Source organism: Callithrix jacchus, chromosome 13 (genome assembly GCF_049354715.1).
Source record: "Callithrix jacchus isolate 240 chromosome 13, calJac240_pri, whole genome shotgun sequence".
NCBI classification, from domain to species: Eukaryota; Metazoa; Chordata; class Mammalia; order Primates; family Cebidae; genus Callithrix; species Callithrix jacchus.
The window spans coordinates 56,923,619-56,944,370 of NC_133514.1; the positions used below are offsets into that span (position 1 = coordinate 56,923,619).

The 20,752-nt window shown below is 38.0% G+C and overlaps 1 protein-coding gene across 20 annotated transcripts in view; it reads left to right on the forward strand.

Annotated features, from left to right (window-relative positions):
* Positions 1-20,752, forward strand: part of L3MBTL4 (L3MBTL histone methyl-lysine binding protein 4) — a 464,367-nt gene that overhangs the window by 174,833 nt on the left and 268,782 nt on the right. For all 20 annotated transcript variants that reach the window (XR_013525731.1, XR_013525732.1, XM_078347776.1 and 17 more), the window contains 3 exons: positions 1,734-1,825; positions 3,303-3,457; positions 4,529-4,605. Coding sequence is in view for 18 of the 20 variants with exons in the window: in XM_078347776.1 (XP_078203902.1) it covers positions 1,734-1,825; positions 3,303-3,457; positions 4,529-4,605 (324 nt within the window). In the remaining 2 variants the exon portion in view is untranslated. The remainder of the gene's footprint in view (positions 1-1,733; positions 1,826-3,302; positions 3,458-4,528; positions 4,606-20,752) is intronic.

Here is a 20,752-nt window from a genome sequence, read left to right on the forward strand (position 1 = left end):
TTTGATCTACAAAGAATAGTAAGACTATGGTGGTACCATTTTTAGAAGTAAATATCTTTAAAGAAAAGCATAAATGACTGTTTGGGTCAAATATTCTGATAATGTACGGAGGGCAGAAATAAAATATGAAAGCATTTTATTTTATATAAAGTTTATTAAACCTTATAAGGAATGCCAACTAATATTTAAATCATGGGTGGAATGAGATATCTAATCAAGGATAACACAAGGCAAGGAAACTGCTTCATTGTAAATAATTTGCTTCAACCTTAGGAATCACGGAAAACATGGAACTATGAAAAAAAATTCTCTATGTTCTTTTGATGGGAATAAAAAATATCATTGTTTTGTTATATACTAGAGGAATCTGGGCAAGATAGATGTAACAGAAACCCTTTCTATTTGCTGTGTACAAGTGAGGTGGGGATGTGGTTGAGGACAACGCTGATGGGCTCATTTCTTTGCACAGCAAATTTCTGTATACTGTCTCTGGCTTGTATGTTAGACTGTTCGATGACTGTGGCAACTTCTGGAGTCAGTATATAGTCCTTTATTCTTAGTTATCCACTCAGGGTGTCCCTTGGCATCCTCCCCTGAGGCTGATGGCAGAGTCCCTTGAGTTCGCTAGTTTCTAGGGAGCTGGTGACAGGCGACAGGCTCATTCATTCAGTAGGTAATTGTGGAGCCCTTACTGCGTGAGGCACTGGGAGCCAACAGCAAGTAAATCAATAGCTCTGTCTCCATGGGACTTCATTTCAGAGGAGAAGGGTCCTGGTGGTGGCTGCAGGGACACTCTTTTAGACAGAACGGTGGAGAAAGGCCTCTCTGTGGACATAATGTGCCAAAGAGACATGGGTGAAATGCGAGAAGAAGCAGTGTGGCGTCTGGGTAAGCCAGCTGAGGGAAGAATGGAGCAGGCATCCGGGACAGGAGTGTGCTTGGCGAGGATGAGACATCTCAGGGAGACAGCTCGGGCGGAAGGTCGCGGATGAAGAGAGTGGTGTTCCCAGGCCTGGAAGCCTGTGCAGGGAGTTTAACTCTTGTTCCAAGCCTGGTGCTCAGAGCCAGTTTTTGAGCCCGTACTGTTTGGGCCAGCACTGTGTGAGAGCCATGCTAGGGCATGCGAATGGGAGGATGTGGCAGTTTTTAATGGGAGACTTGTAAAGATGTGGTGCAGAAAGCTGGAGCTGTTGAATGGGCTTTGGATTGAGAAGGGGCTTCTGTGCCTGGCATCCTGGATAGCTGCACCATCGGGACCTCTGATGGTCTCTGTGACGTGGCTTCCTCAGGAGTGGGGACAGGTATGGTAACTCTGGTCTCATCACTTTGCCCATTCAGGAAAGCCTTAATGAGAGATGAGACTCCCATCAGGCCACCACAATACTAACTCCCTATCAGAGAATGTGAAATTGTGTCGGGAATGATGCACATGATAGGGAAGCACTATCAACAGTTTTGAACATAATACATTTTAAAACCATGAAACAAGTTGGATATTTTAATTTAAATCTTTTGTGGGTACTAAGGACATTGAATGGCAGGAGACTAATAATAATAATATTAGGTTGGTCAGAAAGTAATTGTGGTTTTTGCCATTACTTTTAAAGTAATTGTGGGTTTTTTCCATTAAAGGTAATGGCAAAAACCACAATTACTTTTGGACCAAACTAATATATTTAATATGCATGAGGTTACATCTTGCGTGTATTTTGAATAATCTGTGCTTTTTTTAGGTTATAGAAAAGATAAATTTGTTTGGATGGATTACTTGAAGGCCTGTAAATTGCAAAATGCTCCAAAGAAATTGTTCAGAAACAGGAGTCCTGTAAGTATTTTCTTTCTCAGTACAAATCAAATTTACCCCTAAGCTTAAATTTCTTAAAATTCACAGTATATTCTGTTTTATTTTAATCCTTTAAGAAATTATGGAAACTCTTAACTTTCTATGACTTTTCTCACCTAATTCGCCAGTTTCTTATGGGCATATTTTGGTTTTCTTCCTTTAAAAGTATAATTAAATACTTTAATTAGATGGGAAAAGGTAAAAACTTTATGTTTAAAGCCTAGTAAAATTAAAGTGTCTTTTAAAAATGTTTTCTTTTGCAGTGAGTTAATCCTTTAATGTCAGTTTTGATGTTTTGAAACCAGCAGATACTCTAAGTAAGCTTTGAATGTACCCAGCCTAGATATATTTAAGTGCAATGAAAATGAGAGTAGCATTTGTACTAACCGAAGGGGTGTTCTGAGGATCTGGGTAGAGCACACGTCTTATGCCGTCTGTGTCCCCAGAAATCTAGTGAACCTTCAGTAGAGAAGGAGACTAAATCGCAACCCCAGAAGTTGGCTCGCCAGCAGCAGGCGGTGTCACTGTGCAGGCCACTCACTGAATTTCTCCAGGCTTCGCTTCTGTGATCTTGAAAGCAGTGTTACACAATCGTTACATGTGTTTCATAGATTCGTATCAAGAAAAGGAGATATTAAAACAGGAAATTGCTGTAAAAATAGAATGTGCTGAAGGAAAATGAAAATCAGGGTTTGATAAAAGAGAAGTAGAGAAGAAAACACTCTTGTAGTCCCCAGATATTGTGGGTACTCCCTAAATCCCAGGACTGGCTAGTGTATAGGTATATGAAGGGTGGGTTTGTAATTGTTATGTTATTGTAAATCATAGTTCATAGTATATTTATACTAAGAAAAGTACAGATAGTAAAAAAAAGCATTCACATTTTTAAATTATAAATTTAAATTATATAAACATATATATGAATTATATATAAATTCACATTTTAAGTTACAATTTTGTTTAAGCATGTGTTTCTTAAATATTGAAAAGCCACTTATTTTCAGATTGAGTAATCAAATTAAAATGATACTTTAGTGCTAATTAGATCACATCCTCACCACTTTTTCAAATAGTGGCATTTGGAAACTTCAAAAGCCTATGGGGAACAGACAAGATTATTTGATACTATTGTGTTCAGTAAACATCACATTTTAAAATTAATACAAATTATTCTAAGAATCAAAGAGGGAAATATGAAGATGATAAGGGAAAGAAGACGACCTTGTACAACAGAAGACAAAAGCACAGAGGAAAACTAGTTTCTGGGGTCTTTGTTATGAACATAAACTATGTGACAGTCGGCAGATAGTTTTACTGGCATTTGCTGGCTTTGTCCAGAGGGCAAGTGCTGACACCTGTAGACTTTGCTAATGCTAACCATAGAAGTTTTGACAGTGGCTTAGTCCTGTTTGGTGTCCTGTTTCTTTTTGTGCTTCTTCCCCTGCTGCTGCTGCGTTAGAATGGGCCAATGCCTAAAGAATTTCAGGTTGGAATGAAGCTGGAGGCCGTTGACAGGAAGAACCCTTCCTTGGTGTGCGTGGCAACCATAGCAGATATTGTTGAAGATCGCTTACTAGTGCATTTTGACAATTGGGATGATAGTTTTGATTACTGGTGAGATACAAATGTTTGTTTTATTTTTGTGTATTCACATGTCTGGTGTTAAGAATTTGTTTTCATTCTAGCACTTTCACTGTTCTTGCTGTTCTAAAGTGATAAACATCAGGAATTTGGTGGTTGACTGTTCACTATCTTCTCTTCCATGTGAATTATTACTCAATTAAAGAGCGCTAGAATCTTCTCCATATGTGAGAAGGACCCAGTGAGGCCTCATCTGAAATAATATGACCAGTTCAGGACACTTTGCTGTATTTTTTCTAGTTTGTGAGGAAAGCATTTCTGTGAAGAGGAAGCTAAAAACTTGCAGTATTTTTTTTTTTTTTGGTCTAAAAAATGTTAAATGTACCTTGTCACATTTTTAAAAGGAAAGATTCTGGGAAAATGAGAGTTAATTATTTGAAAGCCTTTGGGGAGCAGAGAAAATGTATGCTGCCATGCCATTAGAATAACATGGCATGGGTTGAAAGGACTTTTTTGGGGGGTGGAATAAAAACCTGTAATATGCAAGAGGTCATGGCAAAAATAATTTTTATAGCATTTCTCCACATATGTCCCAAGTAATTGCCAAGTTCTTGCCTGAGACAGTGGTTCTTTATGTGCCTGATGAGCCCTGTCTTCTCCTTTGGACTCAGAGGCAAAGCAGAGAGGAATTGTTGTATATGTGTCTTACACAGAATATTCTGGGTTCCTTGAAAAGGACAGGGAGGAAAAAATGTCATCTGGAGTCTGATTGGGCTGTTCTATTAATATTTTCTCTTGCTGCCAGCAAGAAGTGGTAGAAGTTTATTAAAATGCTCGCTCACTCTTTTGGGAACATCACTGGCAGTTCAGGCCCTTGGCGACCCCCCTGTTAATTTTATACTTTTAAATTTCAAGAAGCTCATGTGAAAGAGAAGTTTGGTAACTCAGCCTACAAATACAGTATTAAAAATTCCTTCTAATTCTCTCCTGCTATGAAGTACTGTTTTCTGTGGTATCTCCTGATATCCAGAATGATTGTTAGTCTTGAATTCATTCTCTGGCATTAAGTAATATGGAATGTTAAAGAGAGTCCCATTTTTGCAGGTGTGATGTTAATAGCCCTTATGTCCAGCCAGTTGGTTGGTGTCAGGAGAATGGAAGAACTCTGATAGCACCCCAAGGTGAGTGGACTGCCTGGGTTTTCTTTGAAGTCATCTCTGTGTGAGTGGCAATCCTCATTTTTATTTTGTTTATAAAGACCATATTTTAATACAAGGTATATAATAAAAATGCTGTGTGAGATTCTGTTGACTACCAAGTGTCTGAACTCTCTATGTCCTTCCCCAAAGTGAAGATGGACTGTGTTTATAATTAGGCAGCCATTAAAACAAAGTTACTAAAAATTTTTATCTAACTAAATGAGTACTATTATTGAATACTGCTATAAAACTAGCTATTTCTACTTATGTAATTTATCTAATAACTTAATTCATTAATAGAACAATAAGATTATTAAAAATAATTAACTTTGGAGTTAAATGTAGAAATACAGAAATCTAAGCAGTAAGAACTAACTTAACGGTGGGTCTCCAGACTTACCAGCCCTCCTGCACCAAACTAAACATTTAAATAAGGACTCCATCAAGTAATTTATTTTTTTTCTCATGACAAAAACATTATGAAATGTTTAGAGACTTGCTTTGTCAAATTTTTAAATTTTTTTTTCCTTGAGATGGAGTCTCATTCTGTCTCCAGGCTGTAGTGCAGTGGTGTGATCTCCGCTCACTGCAACTTTTGCCTCCCGGGTTCAAGCGTTTCTCCTGCCTCAGCCTCCCAAGTAGCTAAAACTACATATGTGCACCACAATGCCCAGCTGATTTTTGTATTTTTAGTAGAGACAGGGTTTCACCATATTGGCCAGGATGGCCTTAAAATCTTGGCCTTGTGATCCGTCCACTTCAGACTTCCAAAGTGCTGTGATTACTGGCATAAGCCACTACCCCGGGCCTGTTTTTGAATTTAAAAATGAATTAGACATACAGGCTGTATAATCTTAGTATTTTTAACACAAGTGTCCAAGTAGACATATATTTTCTTTCAATAAAAAATGTACAGAAAGAAATGTGGAGTAAGGGATGTGCCATTCTAGAATGGAGCAAATGTTGTTTTGATTCAAAAGGTTCATAGTTTTGCTGTTTTACAATCTTTTTTTGCCATCAGTATAGAAAAATGTTAGAATTTCTCATCAAATTCTTGAATATGAAGATAATTTTAAGAATTAAAAACAATAAAAAAGCCAAACTAAAATTACAAATTATTCAAAAATATGTACTTGGTCTAGAAAGGTTTTATGAACTATGTAACACCTTAAATTCTGATTTTGATATATATATAGACAGATTTAGAGCCATTTGTCCTATTTTTCTGTGAAAGTGACCAAAACCAACTTAAGAATAATGTTCCTTAAGAAGAAGTGAGGCCAGGCACAGTGGCTCATGCCTGTAATCCCAGCACTTTGGGAGGCCAAGGCAGGTGGATCATGAGGTCAGGAGTTCGAGACCAGTCTGGGCAACATGGTGAAACCCTGTCTCTACTAAAAATACAAAAATTAGCCGAGTGTGGTGGTGGGCTCCTATAGTCCCAGCTACCCAGGAGGCTGAGGCAAGAGAATCGTTTGAACCTGGGAGGCGGAGGTTGCAGTGAGCCAAGATCGAGCCACTGGACTCCAGCCTGGCAACAGAGTGAGACTCCATCTGAAAAAAAAAAAAGAGATGAGGTGAAATGCTTGTCAGATCTCAGAATATGTGGGTTGAGTTGGTATGCCTGGAATGCACATGGAATGCCTCTTCCGATTTTCACCTAGTAAAATAACTTACTGCTTCCAGCTTGTTCTCACTAGACTTCATGAATAGCCTCAGTGTATAAGTCTCTTGGTGTTGTGTGAGTCTAGAAAAACTCTGTGCAGCACATTCAGAATGAGAGATCCAGAATCGTGCCATCATTAACATGCTAGTAGTGTCTAAAAAAGCATTGCCTAACCTAGGGTTATAAAGATGTGTTACAAAAGGCTATTATTTCCCCATTGTCACCCTTATTGAAAATTCGTTGCTCATAGAGTATGAGTTTATTTCAGGACTCTCAGTTCTTTTTGTTGGTTTGTATGTCTAATTTATACTAGTACCATGCTTTGATTACTGTAGCTTTGTAATAAATTTCCAAATTGGAAAGTATGAATACTCCAGCACTGTTCTTTTTCACGATTGTTTTTTGCTCTTCTTAGTCCCTTGCATTTCCATCTGAATTTTAGAATTAACTCATAAGTTTCTGCAAAAAAAGTCAGCTGGGGTTTTGATAGTGGTGCACTGAATCTGTAGATCAATTTGTGGAGTACTGCCATCTTCACAATTTTAAGTTTCTCATCCCATGAACACAGAACTTCTTTCCATTTATCGAGGCTGCCTTTAATTTTCTGTCAGTGGTAATTTGTAGTTTTCAATTTACAAGTCATGTACTTACTTTATTAAATTTGCTATTAAATATTTTACTCCTTTTTTTTAAACTGAGGTGAAATTCACACCGCATTCAGTTAACCATTTTAAAATGTACAATTTGGTGGTATTTGATGTATTCACAATGTTATGCAACCGCCAGCTCTCTCTAGTTTCAAAACTTTTTTATTCCCTGTAAAAAATCCTGTGCTTATTTAGTAAACATTCCTACTTATTAAGTAGGCACTCCGTAGACATTCTCAACACCCCTACTACCCTGACGCCTCTAATCAGCTTTCTTCCCCATGAATTTGCATATTCTTGATATATTACATGAAAGGAATCATACAATACATCTCTTTTTGTGTCTGGCTTCTCTCATCTGGTATTGTGTTTTCAAGGTCATCCAAGTTGTAGCATGTATCAATACTTTGTTCCTTTTTACGGCTGAATAACATTCCATTGTATGCACATACCACAATTTCTTTATCCATTGATCCGTGAATGGACATTTGGTTTATTTGTATCTTTTGGTAATTATTAGAAATGCCATGGTAAGCATTTACGTACAATTTTCTGTGTGGACATATGTCTTTATCTCTTTTTAGCATATACCTAGGAGTAGAATTGCTTGGTCATATGTTTAACATTTTGAGGCAGTGAGAAGTTGTTTTTCAAAGTATGAACACCATTTTATGTCCCACCAGCAATGTATTACAAAGAGGCTCCTGTTTTACTATGTCCTGGTTATTTTCTGTTTTCTTGATTAAAACCATTGTAGTGGTTATAAAGTGGTATCTCATTGTGGTTCTGATTTGCATTTTCTTACTGACCAATCATGCTGAACATCTTTCCGTGTGCTTGTTGGTCATTTGTACATTTTCTGAAAGAAATATCTATTCAGAGCCTTTGCCCATTTTTCAACTGGGTTGTCTTTTAATTATTGTTTAAATATTAAGTCCATTTATCAGTCTTCATTATATTATCTATATGTTAATTGATAAATTATTACTGTATATCTTTATACATTCTGAATATTAAACCCCTATCAGATAGATGATTTGCAAATGTTTTTGCCCATTCTACAGGTTGTATTTCTACATTCTTAGTAAGGTCCATTGCTCTACAATAGGTTTTAATTTTGATGATATCCAATTTGTTTATTTTTCTATTGTTGCTTGTGGTTTTGGTATTAAATCTGATAACTTACTGCAAAGTCGGAGTTATGAAGATTTACCACTATCTATCAGGAGATTCTTCCACCTCAGCCTCCCAAAGTGCTGATATTGCTGGCGTGAGCCACCACACCTGGCCCATAGATCTGTTTTTATTTGATTTTTGTGTATGAAATGAGGAAGAGGTTGAACTTAATTCTTTTGCTTCTGGTTATCCAGTTTTCCAGCACCATTTGTAGACTGGTCTTGGCATCATTGTTGAAAATAAATTTGCCGTGGGTGTTTAGGTTTGTGTCTGGACCCTCAATTCTGTTGCATTGGTCTCTGTGCCTATGCCTGTTCTTATATCAATATGAATTGGTTGATTATTGTAGATTTGCATTTTATAAGTATTTTATAATTGTAGTTTAAGTTTCATTTTATAACTTCAGCTAAAACTTCAACAAAGTTCTCCAACTTTGTTCTTCAAATGTTAAGACTTTGTTATGAGGATTTTCTGAGTATCTAACATCTTTTTGTCATTTTATAACTTCAACCAAAATTCCAGCAGCTTGCTTCTCCTAAAGGAAGAAAAGGTTCTGGCATGTATTTAAGCCTTCTCTAGAAAGACACTGCAGAGAGTAGCTAACACCTGGAATTTGGAATTAGTTTTATATCAGTGAAATGATCTTTACATTTTATCATTTACATGTTTTAAAAACTGACCTCTATCTCTGAAGAAGCTCTTTTATCTGGAAACTATGAGACTTAGAGTGTACACCAGGGGCAGCTCTACAGATCAGCACATGCTGTTCTACTTTCAAGCACTTTAATTGCTCTCAGAAGTGCAATTACACACACACACACACGCTGCAATTACACACTCAAACACACACACGGTATAGCAGATATACCAAACACTTTTTTCTGACAACAGTCGGAAACAAATCATTGGAACGAACAATATTTGATCTATTTATGTTTTACTATATTTAAACACATACTCTGTCTCTCTACATGCGCACACGTGCGCGCGCACACACACACACACACACATACACACACACACAGTCAAGGAGCCCAGCTCTAGACTTGTCTTAGGAAAGAGAGTATCTGAAGATCATATTAGTTTTCCTTTCTAAATCTCATGGTTAAGCTCCTGCTTGTGAATCACCTGAGTACACAGCATTCTATCATCCTGTCTCAGGGGCCCTTCTGCTTCCTGTGGCTCCAAGTATTTCCCCTCTTATGCAGTTAGTAGGGGCCTAACATCTTTGGTGCACTCATGTTTTCACACAATCCCAGAACACATCATGATCATTACTCATCATAAACTTTAAGCAATTTCATTTATGGCTGAGCTTTAATCGTCTTCACCTCAAATTTTTACTCATAGTTCCTTTGAATATATTTTTGTTACACTCCACTATCTTGTTCATACCTTGATTAAATGGCTGATCTATTACATTTTCATTTTAAATATCATCTAGCAAATGGGGAGTTGCCTGGAGTTCAATGAAGGCCTCTGTGAAGGGTGAATCCCCTTGCAATACCGTAAGAAGAAACTCTTTTATGACATGCTTGAGTCTGTCTTAAAGACAAATAACATCCTGTGGATAAACATGTTAAATAACAAAACCTTTCTGCTTATTGTTCCTTCTGTTTTTGGATCTCATTTTTCTTAATGCCCAATATGTCAGTTAACTTCACATACTTACCTATTTTCATGGCAACTTTGTGAAGTGGCCAATTATTTTAGTTTCATAGCTGAAGAACTGGTATCCAGAGAGTCAGGTCCCTTGGCCCAGGCCTCCCACATGTGTGCTGACTTTGTCCTTTCCCCTTCACAACACTGCCTGAAGTCCTATACATGGCTTCTGAGAAGGAAGGACAACTTTCAGTGGAGCTGCAGTAATGCAGGGAGGGAGTTGTTAATTCCAACTTCTTAATTGGACAGCTTCACATTGGAAGTCGTGTTTGAATTGGTCTTTGAAGGACGTGTAAAATTTTAACTGAGAAATGGAGTGGAAGAGAATATGAGGTAGAAGGAACAGTATGCACTAAAGCAAAATGGCATGAAGTTGCCACCACACTTTGGAATTATGAAAATTGTGAGTGACATGCTGGGCTACAGGGTGTGGATGAGGGAGGGAGATAAGAGGTGAGAAGTGACTTAGAACACATTAGGCTCCGACTAATAATGATTGACTTTGTGAATATTTTTACCTTATTTAAAATTTGAAATGATTTTAATGATTCAGAAGAGTTACAAGAGTAGCAGACAGAAAGCCTCCCTGACAAACCTTATGAGATTAAGTTGCCAAAATGAAAGTTTTGCCCATCACCCAGTAATGTTTTGTAAAATAAAACAAGCAAACACAAAAAAACCTACAGATTTAATTCATGATCACATGTTGCAAGTATTAGTCATGTCTCCTTTGCATCCTTCAGTCTGTAACAGTTCTTCAGTCTTTCTTTGACTTTTCTGACGTTGGTATTTTTGAAGATTACAGACCAGTTCTATAGCATGCCCCTCACTTTGGGTTTGTCTGATATTTCCTCGTGATTAGATATGGGTTATGTATCTGTGGAGGGGTGTCCCAGAGGCAAGGCTGAGTTGTTACTGCACCGTATCAGGTGGTTTGCAAATTCCATCATTCCCTTTCCTGTTCGTGGTAAATTTGGTCACTTGATTAAAGTGTTGTGTGCCAAGCCTCTCCACTGTGAAATTACTCTTTTTCCTTTTGTAATTAATACATATTTGTTCGGGAGTTACTTTGAGAATATGTAAATACTCAATTTCTCATCAAATTTTCACCTACTAGGTTTTAACATCCATTGATTTTTATGACATGACTTAGTAATGTGATGTTTGCCAAATGGTGATGTTCTAATTTCATTATTCTCTCTATATTTACTAGTTGGCTTATCCCCTTCCTTCCTTTCTTTCTCTCTCTCTTTCTTTTTCTTTTCTTTTCTTTCTTCTCTTTCTCTCTTTCTTCATACAGTGTTATGAAGTCCTGGATCCCTATTCACTGTTATTATGATAATGTAGAACGTTGGTAGGGGAAGAAAGGTTGGTGGGACAGAAAGGTTGGTGAGCCACCTTCTTCTGTGACTTCAGCAAGCTGACAGTCAACTGAGGACTGTAAGCTAAGACATAACTGTTATAGAGTTAGCAAGATAATTAAAGAGGTAACACCTGGCTAGAAAGCGTAAGAAATGCTTCATGGAGAAAATTACATGATGGCATACTGCTCTGTAGCAAATTACCAAACTTGGAAGCATAAAACAATATAAATTTATTATCTTACAGTTCTGTAGGTCAGGAGTCTGAAATGGGTTTCATTTCAGTTTTGGAATATTAATAAGGAATCAATAGGTTAGGGACTTCGACACCATATCATGAAGGGTCTTTAAAAGGAATAATGAAGAATTGATGGTCAAAGCTGTAATACAGCTGTGTTTAGGGATGCTTTATTTGGCAATAGCAGGCCAGATTAGGAATAAGGACTGGGAAGACCATTAGGGATATTCATGATACATAGAAATGAGGGGCAGGGACCTTATCCAGGAATATGAGAATGGGTTTAGGACAGTGTGTGAGACACTTTGGGATTGCTACTTACTTTATTTAGAAAGTGTCTGAAAAGGATGCATGTATGAGCTCTTTTGTTCAGTTTTCTTCAGTCTTGAAGACTCTATGAATTGATGGGCTAGGGAAATAAATTTAGTTCCTGACCTTGTAAGGCTCTCTTTTCTTGCAAATACCATTTTGTTTCACAGTAAATGCATTTTACTATGATAGCAAAAAGCAACCCGAAACAGGAAAAAGAGTAAACTCGCATATTTTGCTAACTGGGGGAAAATTTTCTGTGGCCATTTGATACCACATGCAATATTTTTTATATTATTGTGTTTATGCCTCAGGTAGACATTCAGCTACCAGAAGTCTCATAAGACAACTTTACTGCAATTCCATCAATAGGGGATACCTGCAGCTGCAGCACGATGTATCATTGTCTTCTTTGTCTTTAACCTGATTGCGAATCATGTCACCCAAGGCATTTCACAGAAAGCGAATACCCTATACATTTCGTAGAAACACTGTAAAAAGAGACTGTTCTCTTTCTCTGTGAAGGGTGCTCAGTCAGCCAAGTTCTACTCTTTAAGGATCAAAGTTTATTTTACCTTTACAGTCTTATACCAGTGAAGTGAAGCTGTGGACTTCACATAAGTCAAACTTCTTTAAAACAGAAGTGAAATACATTTTTATGTAAAATTGCAGGAAATTTATCAAATATGAAACATTATAATGAGTAAATTGAAAATATTAATCCCATCGCCAGATAGAGCTTACCATTATCATACTATTATATTTTTCCAATTATTTTATCTGTTCATTCGACTATATATAGGTAATTTAAAATTAAAATTGTGATCCTATAGTTAATACTGCTTTTATAACCAGTTTTCTTTACTTGGAAATCTAACATATTCTCTTTCTTTAAATAGTCTCTGAAAACATGGCTATGAATGACTGCATACTTATGTTTTATGAGTACTTTTTCTAGTTCTTATAAATAATGATGAGGAAATTAAAAACAATTATATATGTTTGTTATTTTTTGTGACTATTGAAGTAGAATTACTAGATTACTGAGTATAGAAACAATTTTTAAGTATTTTGTAAATATTTTCAGATTATCCTCCATAAACTTTTGTCTTTTGATAACAGTATTAGAAAATTCAGAAATAACAAAGAAAATAAAAGGAATAAAACTCTCTTAAGTGTAGGCACAATTTTCTGTGAACATTGTGTGAGCAAGAACTATGTATTTTTGGTTGGTTGGTTTGTTCTTTGAGACAGAATCTCACTCTGTCACTCAGGCTGGAAGTGTAGTGGCACATTCTTGGCTCACTGCAACCTCTGCCTCCCGGATTCAAGCGTTTCTCCTGCCTCATAATCCTGAGTAGCTGGGACTACAGGTGTATGCCACCACTCCTGGTAATTTTTTTGTATTTTTAGTAGAGACATGGTTTCACTGTGTTAGCCAGGATGGTCTCGATCTCCTGACCTTGTGATCCACCTGCTCAGCCTCTCAAAGTGCTGGAATTACAGACATAAGTGACTGAACCCAGCTAAGGACTATGTTTTGCTCACATTTTATTCACAACTTCTGGTTTATAAAATACGCAATATATCATATATATTTTATTAAAATATTCTAAATAAAATAATTCATAGATTGAATCAGTAATATAACAATCTCCTGGCAAAGAAAAGACCTGGACCTGAAGACTTGACTAGTGAATTCTACCAAACATTTTAAGAACCAGTGCCACTCCCTCTCAAACTTTTCCAAAAACAGAAAATGATGAAACACTTTCTTATTTTATGAGACCAACATTATTACCATAACACCGAAATCAGATGAAGAAACAACAAAAAAACTGTAGACCAGTATTTTTCAGGAACATTGATGCAAAAATTTTCAATAAAATACTAGAAAATCCAAAAGCAATAGTATATAAAAAAGATTACATACACGACGATCAATTGGGATTTGTTATTGAAATGCAAGGATGGCTCAACATATGTAATATACCACAGTAACAACATGTAGAGAAAAACCACATGCTATCTCAATTAATGCAGAAAAGCATTTGACAAGATTCAACACCTTTTAATGACAAAAACCTTCAACAAGGTAGAAAGAGAAGGAAACTACCTCAACATAATAAAAGGTATATATGAAAACTCACAGGGAATATCATAATGGTAAATGTCTGAAAGCCTTTCCTGTAAGATCAGGAACAAGGTAAAGATAATCCACTTTCATCACTTTGTTTCAGCATAGATCTAGCCAGACTAATTTGGTAAGAAAGTGAAATAAAAGGCATCCTAATGGAAAGGGAGAGATAAAATCATATCTGTTAGAAGCCAAAATGATTATATACGTAGAAAACCTAAGATTTAAAAAAAAAACCTGATAGAACGAATAAACCAATTCAACAAAATAGTAGAATACAAAATCAACACACAAAAATCAATTGCATTTCTTTACTCTAACAATAAACAATTAGAAAAGGAAATTAAGAAAACACCTCCATTTGCAGTAGCATCAAAAATAATAAAATACTTAGGAATTAACTTAACCAAGGAATTATACTTGTACACTGAAAAATATGCAACATTGCTGAAAGAACTTCAAGATGACACAAATGAGTGGAAAGGCATCTCATGGTTATGTATTAGAAGATGTGACATTGTTAAGACATCCCATTACCAGACTTCAGACTATACAAGTCTACAGTAGCTGAAACAGCATGGTACCAGTACAAAAACAGACACAGACCAATGGAACAGAATAGAGAGCCCAGAAATAAAGCCACACACTTACAACTATCTGATCTTTGACAAGCAGACAAAAACAAGCAATGGGGGTAAAGACTCCCTCTTCAATAAATGGTGCAGTGATAGATGGCTAGCCATATACAGAAGATTGAAGCTGGACCCCTTCACTTTACCATGTACAAAAATCAACTCAAGATGGTTTAAACACTCGAAAGTAAAACCTACAACTATAAAGATAGCCTCTGAAATACCATTCCGGATATAGGCCCTGACAAAGATTTTATGACAAAGACACCAAAAGCAACTGCAGCAAACCCAAAAATTGACAAATGGAAGCTAACTAAACTAAAAAGCTTCTGCACAGTAAAAGAAATTATTAACAGAGCAAACAGACAACCTACAGAATGAGAGAAAATATTTGTAAACTGTGCATTGACAGAAGTCTAATACCCAGAATCGATAAGGAAGTTAAATTAGCAAGCAAAAAACAATCCCATTAAAAGAGTGGAAAAAGGACATGGGAGGGCCAAACTTGGAGGTAGCTTATGACATCATTTCTACCCATGTGGGTTGGCCTGAACTCAGTCAGAGGATTACATGTAGCTGCATAGGAGCCTAGGAAATACAGCTCAGTCTTCTTTCCAAGAGGAAAAGGAAAACAATTTGAATCATTAGCCATCATCTTCTACTGTACATAGTTTGTGGATTCTCATGATTGCATATCCACGTGCACATACATGCTCATATCCATGTGTTGATGAGCCAGTGTTCTTTTTTTGTCATTGTGCTGTAAAAATTGGATCATATTAGGTACATATTTTACATCTTTTTTTTACCTTGCTCAACTGTGACTCATGGCAAATTCCTTCCAACTCATTTGTATTGTTCTAATTCTTTCTTTATAATAACTGCATAATATTTCATAATGTGTTATATCAAAATTAACTCATTTTTTTGTGTTAAACATTATTTAAAATGCCTTTATTGATACTCTGATGGCATTTAGAAGGAACACAGGTAAATGTATGTGTTTATCTCTGCATTTTAAAGCTGGAAATCAGGCATTCAAACTTGTTGGATGAATGAACATTTATATTTAGAGAATAAAGCTATAATAATTGGTATTTTGGGAGAAATATTTCTACAAAATTGGTATTTTGTAGAAATAATGCAGTTGGTTTCTTTAGATTCTTTAGAATCACCAATTTGCCAGACCTACTTAGAAGATATTCTAGATGCTTCATGAACACATAGAAATATTTAGCTTAGCAAATTAATGTTTTGATACCCAGTGACCACTTAACCTCATAATTTCCTTGCAAAGCTTAAATTACAATAGAAAAATTTACAGTCCAAATAAATCCTTCATTTAGTTGCAATCTTAACCATTAACTTTTTTTAGCCAAAGAAAATAATACTATTGTGCTAGTTCCTATAGATAGATTCTGTTGGCATAAGGAAGATAAGAGTTCAGAGAAGAATATAAATTATTAATTAGTAAATTGGACAGATATTAATTGAGTACCTACCAAGTGTGAGGCATGGCTAGATGCTGTGGATGTAACAAAGAACGATCAAGATATAACGTGAGGATTGCTAGGGCTGTGATAGAATATTACTCAGTGAAATATTATACAGTCAGTGAAATATTATACAGTCAGTGAAACTGAGAACAACAACCATAGCTTTTTATTTTAAAATGTTAAGTACTGACAGACAGAGGGAAATGGAACTCATTACACTGCCTTGAATACCTGCCAAAACATTGGGTTAGATTAGATCTCGCAGGAGCCGTGGTATTGAAGACAGTTCTGCCGGGCACTCAGCCAGTGCAACACGGTTAAGTTGTTTTCTGGTGATCTCACTAGATACAAGAGAAGAGTTTGTTTCTTTAGGTAGTGTATTCTGGATTTAGTACAGCTCAGCCATACATTGAGCAAAACAATCAGTTATAAAATGAGCTCTTTGACAAGCTCCTGAGGTGTTGATATTCCATACTGTAGATCAAAGAGTTCTCCCTGTGCTTTAGAAACTAATTAATGATCAAATAACTAATCTGACACCCTGTTGTAAATATTGGGGAGTGTAACTTATGTTATTTTGCCAGAAAGATATTTTAACTTTAATTGTTGTGAGCTGAATAAAAGTCTAAGACTTCTGGTGTCTAAGGTACCGTAAATGTGAGATCATTTTCAACATGTTTTTTGAAACAATAAAGGGTGAACCTGAATTAGGCTTAGCTGTGATTGAAGTGTCTAATTTTCTTCAGGTATTGTACTCCTTTAGTCATGTACTGAACAGCATGCACTATGTAATACAGGACAATTAGTAACCACTTGGTCCTATGATTGTTTCCATAAAGAGCCCTTCTGTATGTCCAGAACCCACCAGCAGAATGGCAGCGTTCAGTAGTGGTACCTCAGTCTCTATCATTGGGAGGCCTGGAATTTGCATGATTCACTGCCCTGCCTTGTGAGAGATACCTGAAACTAATGAATAAGTGACTTCCAAGGGGCTTTCTTAGATATTTCAGGTCCTTAAAATGATGGTTGAAGCGAGCCAGGGCTGCACTGGTGCTAGTCTCATAATCCTCATTCTTCTCTTGATGCTTTCTCTTAGACTTCAGGCCCAGCAGTCTAGAGCACTCAGTAGACTTCGAAGTAGCTCTTCAGAAGTTTTGATTTCTACAGATTGCAAGTCACACAGGCTCTAGCTTTGACTTCATTGCTAGTTGTCTTGCCTTTTATGAGTCACTTAAAATGCTAGGTCTCAGTTTCCTCATCAGTAGAATTGGTTTGATGAGGTGTCTATCCAGCATGGGTGTTCATGCTGAACATTCTGTCTATTGTGATAGAATCTTGGCAGATTCAATAGACAGATCAATCTGTCCATTTTGATAAACCTTTAGCAGATCTCTTTTATTGCTGGTTATTAATAAGACTATTGGCCACTACTTAAAACTCGTTTGTCATACAGCCATGATTTTGTTTCCTGAATTGGCTACCAGTATAGTTATGGTTGTTCTGCTTCTCCAGGTCCTAAGGGACAGGTCGCCCCGACTAGGATGTCAGGAACCTTTAAGGACTTGTGCTATTGATTCATTTCTCAATTCTTTAGAAAGGATGTTCCAGTGGAAGAAATAAGTTGCTGCTTAGGCTATTGTTCCTAGAGGGAAAATAATCAAGGGTTCCTTTTAAAACATTTCTGAAACCAGTATCACACTTTCTTACATGGTCTTCTAATATGGAACCAAAAGCTGAGGAGTATGATGTTTGCATTGTTTAGATGCCACAGATCAGATGGCTTTTTCTTGGCATCACCTAGTTTACAGTGCTCTTGGAACAGTAGCCAGTATTGAAACACTAGCACCATTTTGTTCGAATGGTGCTTCTGATGCCACCAGCACCAGTAGGTGAAGAAATTTGTATCAGAGTTCTTTTCAGAATTTTGAGGCTAGACTGATATCAATTTGGCTTAATCTCTGTCATTCTCAGCCACCACAATATGAAATGCAAATGTTTCAGGAAATATATTTGAGTCATTCAACAAATATTTACCAAGTACTTACTGAATACCAACTGTATGTTGTGAGGAAATAGCAGTGAAGTGAACACATTCCTGTCATAAGACAGCCTATGTTCCAATGGCTCAAGGGAAACAAGAAATATGCAAAAATATACACTGTGGTAGGTGGCAGTAAGTGCTGCAGAGAAGAATAAGGCAAGTAATGGGGTTAGGAAGGACACATAGATTTGGGAGGGGGCTCCTTATATAGAGAGTTCAGGGTGGGGACTGAGTGAGAAGTGACAGCTGAGTGGCATTTGAGATGAGGTGGCAAGTCTGGAGGATATCTGCGGAAAACTCTATAGGTAAAGGAACAACAGGTACAGGATGTCTGCAGTGTTCTAGTTACAGCAGGAGAATAGTGAATGGGAGATGACACCAGAGCAGTAGTGGGGTCAAGTTCTGTAGGGCCCTGTAGGTCATGGTAAGCATTTGCTTTTCCCCTGAGTTATGGAGGAAGCCATTGGAATGACATGGTACAGAATGTTTTCACCTTAGTTTGGCCCTTAAGTGTTTCCCTTTTGGCTTCCATATTTGCATCCCTCAGAGGAACTTTTTTACTGACTCTGAATGTGTTCCACTCCAATCTTCCTGAATCCCTGTTTATTTTTCTTTGTTCAAAATTTTATTTTAAAATAGAGGTGAGGTCTCGTTATGTTCCTAGGCTGGCCTCAAACTCAGTGGCTCAAGTGATCCTCTCACTGCAGCTTCCTGAGTAGCTGGGACTACAGGTGTGTGCCACCATGCCAGGCTGATCCCAGCTTTTTCACACACGGCTTCCTCCATTGTCCCTTTTGAGGCCACCACTTCCCTGCAGCCTGTAAAGGAGATGGCTTATTCTGTCGTATCCCAAGCAGTTCTCTTCTCCTTCTAAAACAGTTCTCAGCTGTTTGGAAAAACCCTTCTTCCTGATGGCTCAGGCTGCTCTGCTCTACCACATCTCACCCCTAATTTTGCTACCATCTAGATGATTTTTAATTATTCTTCATCATTAACTGAAGATATTTGTCATCCAGATCTACCTTTTTACCGGAGGAATTGCTGGCATGGTGAGGAAATCCAGGGCTGCGTGGCGGACGCCCTAGCTTAGTAATTCCTTGATCCTGATTTCTGGGACACTTTTTCCATGCTTTGGTTCAGCCACCCATGCCCACAGCCACAGCTTGAACCTCAGTTTTATTCAAAGAATGAGGTCCAGGCTGTGGCTGTGGGTATGGATGGCTCAACCAAAGCATGCAAGTTTTAAACTCAGTATGGCATGGAATGAGGTGGGACATGAATAAATAATTTAAGTAGTGTAGTCCAGTCTCCAATCCAGCTGTCTATATTCCCGACTTCTCGCTGCCGCAGTTCTACGCCGTGGCCTCCAGGGGGAGCTCGGCCTCTCAGTCCTGTAACCTGAAAGGGAAAGGGGCTGCCTTGGACCATGGATGCGCTGGGTTTTCAATTTTAGCAGGTCTTAGTGATAAGCAGGAGGGTGATGGAGCCACTTCTCATTGTTCAGATCCCATTTCTTCCGCTTTCTAACTGCATAGCACTTGGCAGGCTGCTCAGGTCTCAAGCTCTAACCTGCAAAACGAGGATAAAAAGTGTACCTCACAGGGAATAGATGAGGAATAACTGACTTAACGTGAGTACAGTGCTTACCAAAATGAGGCCTGTTCGCGGTGGGTTTTCTTTTTATTTTCCTTTTTTTTTTTTTTTGAGACGAAGTTTCGCTCTTGTTACCCAGGCTGGAGTGCAATGGCGCGATCTCGGCTCACCGCAACCTTCACCTCCTGGGTTCAGGCAGTTCTGCCTCAGCCTCCTGAGTAGCTGAGATTACAGGCACGCGCCACTGTGCCCAGCCAATTTTTTGTATTTTTAGTAGAGACGGGGTTTCACCATGTTGATCAGGATGGTCTCGATCTCTTGACCTCGTGATCCACCCGCCTCGGCCTCCCAAAGTGCTGGGATTACAGGCGTGAGCCACTGCGCCCGGTCCCTTTTTATTTTTATTTTTTTTTCTTTCTTTTGAGACGGAGTCTCGCTCTGTCGCCCAGGCTGGAGTGCAGAGGCATGATTTCCGCTCACTGCAACCTTCACCTCCTGGGTTCAAGCAATTCTCCTGCCTCGGCCTCCTGAGTAGCTGGGTCTACTATAGGTGCCTGCCACCATGCCTGGCTAATACTTTATATTTTTAGTAGAGATGGGGTTTCACCGTGTTAGCCAGGATAGTCTCGATCTCCTGACCTCGTGATCCACCCGCCTGGGCCTCCCAAAGTGCTGGGATTACAGGCGTGAGCCACCGCGCCCAGCCTCGAGCTGAGTTTTCATTGAGAGGAGTGAAGAGGTTAAAGGCTATTCTTGTTCCATGGGGTGGTCTCCTGTATTCTATTCTTGTCTCAAGTGGGAGTCTAAATCGGTGAAAAGCTTCTGCCCTGATATTGCTGCACAGCTGTGGACATGGAACAGCCCCTCCCACTCCCCACAGCCCTACGTCTTGCTTCCCAAGGTCTACAAGGACTCAGGGTGGGGCTGGAGGAAGAAAGTGGGAGGACGTGGCTTTTGCAAGTCTCCCTGGGCCATATGACATTCTTCTCTCCTTGGGTTCATTGAACAGGGAATATACAGGTTTTCCCTTTTTTGCATGTACATACTTATTTCTGGGAGTGGCATAGAGGCAATTGTTGCTTAAGAAGCATTTAAAACGGTCATAGCCTTTTTCACTTGTTTATTACAAAAAGGGGAAGAAGGATAGTGCCTCTCACAGTAGCATGCTGAA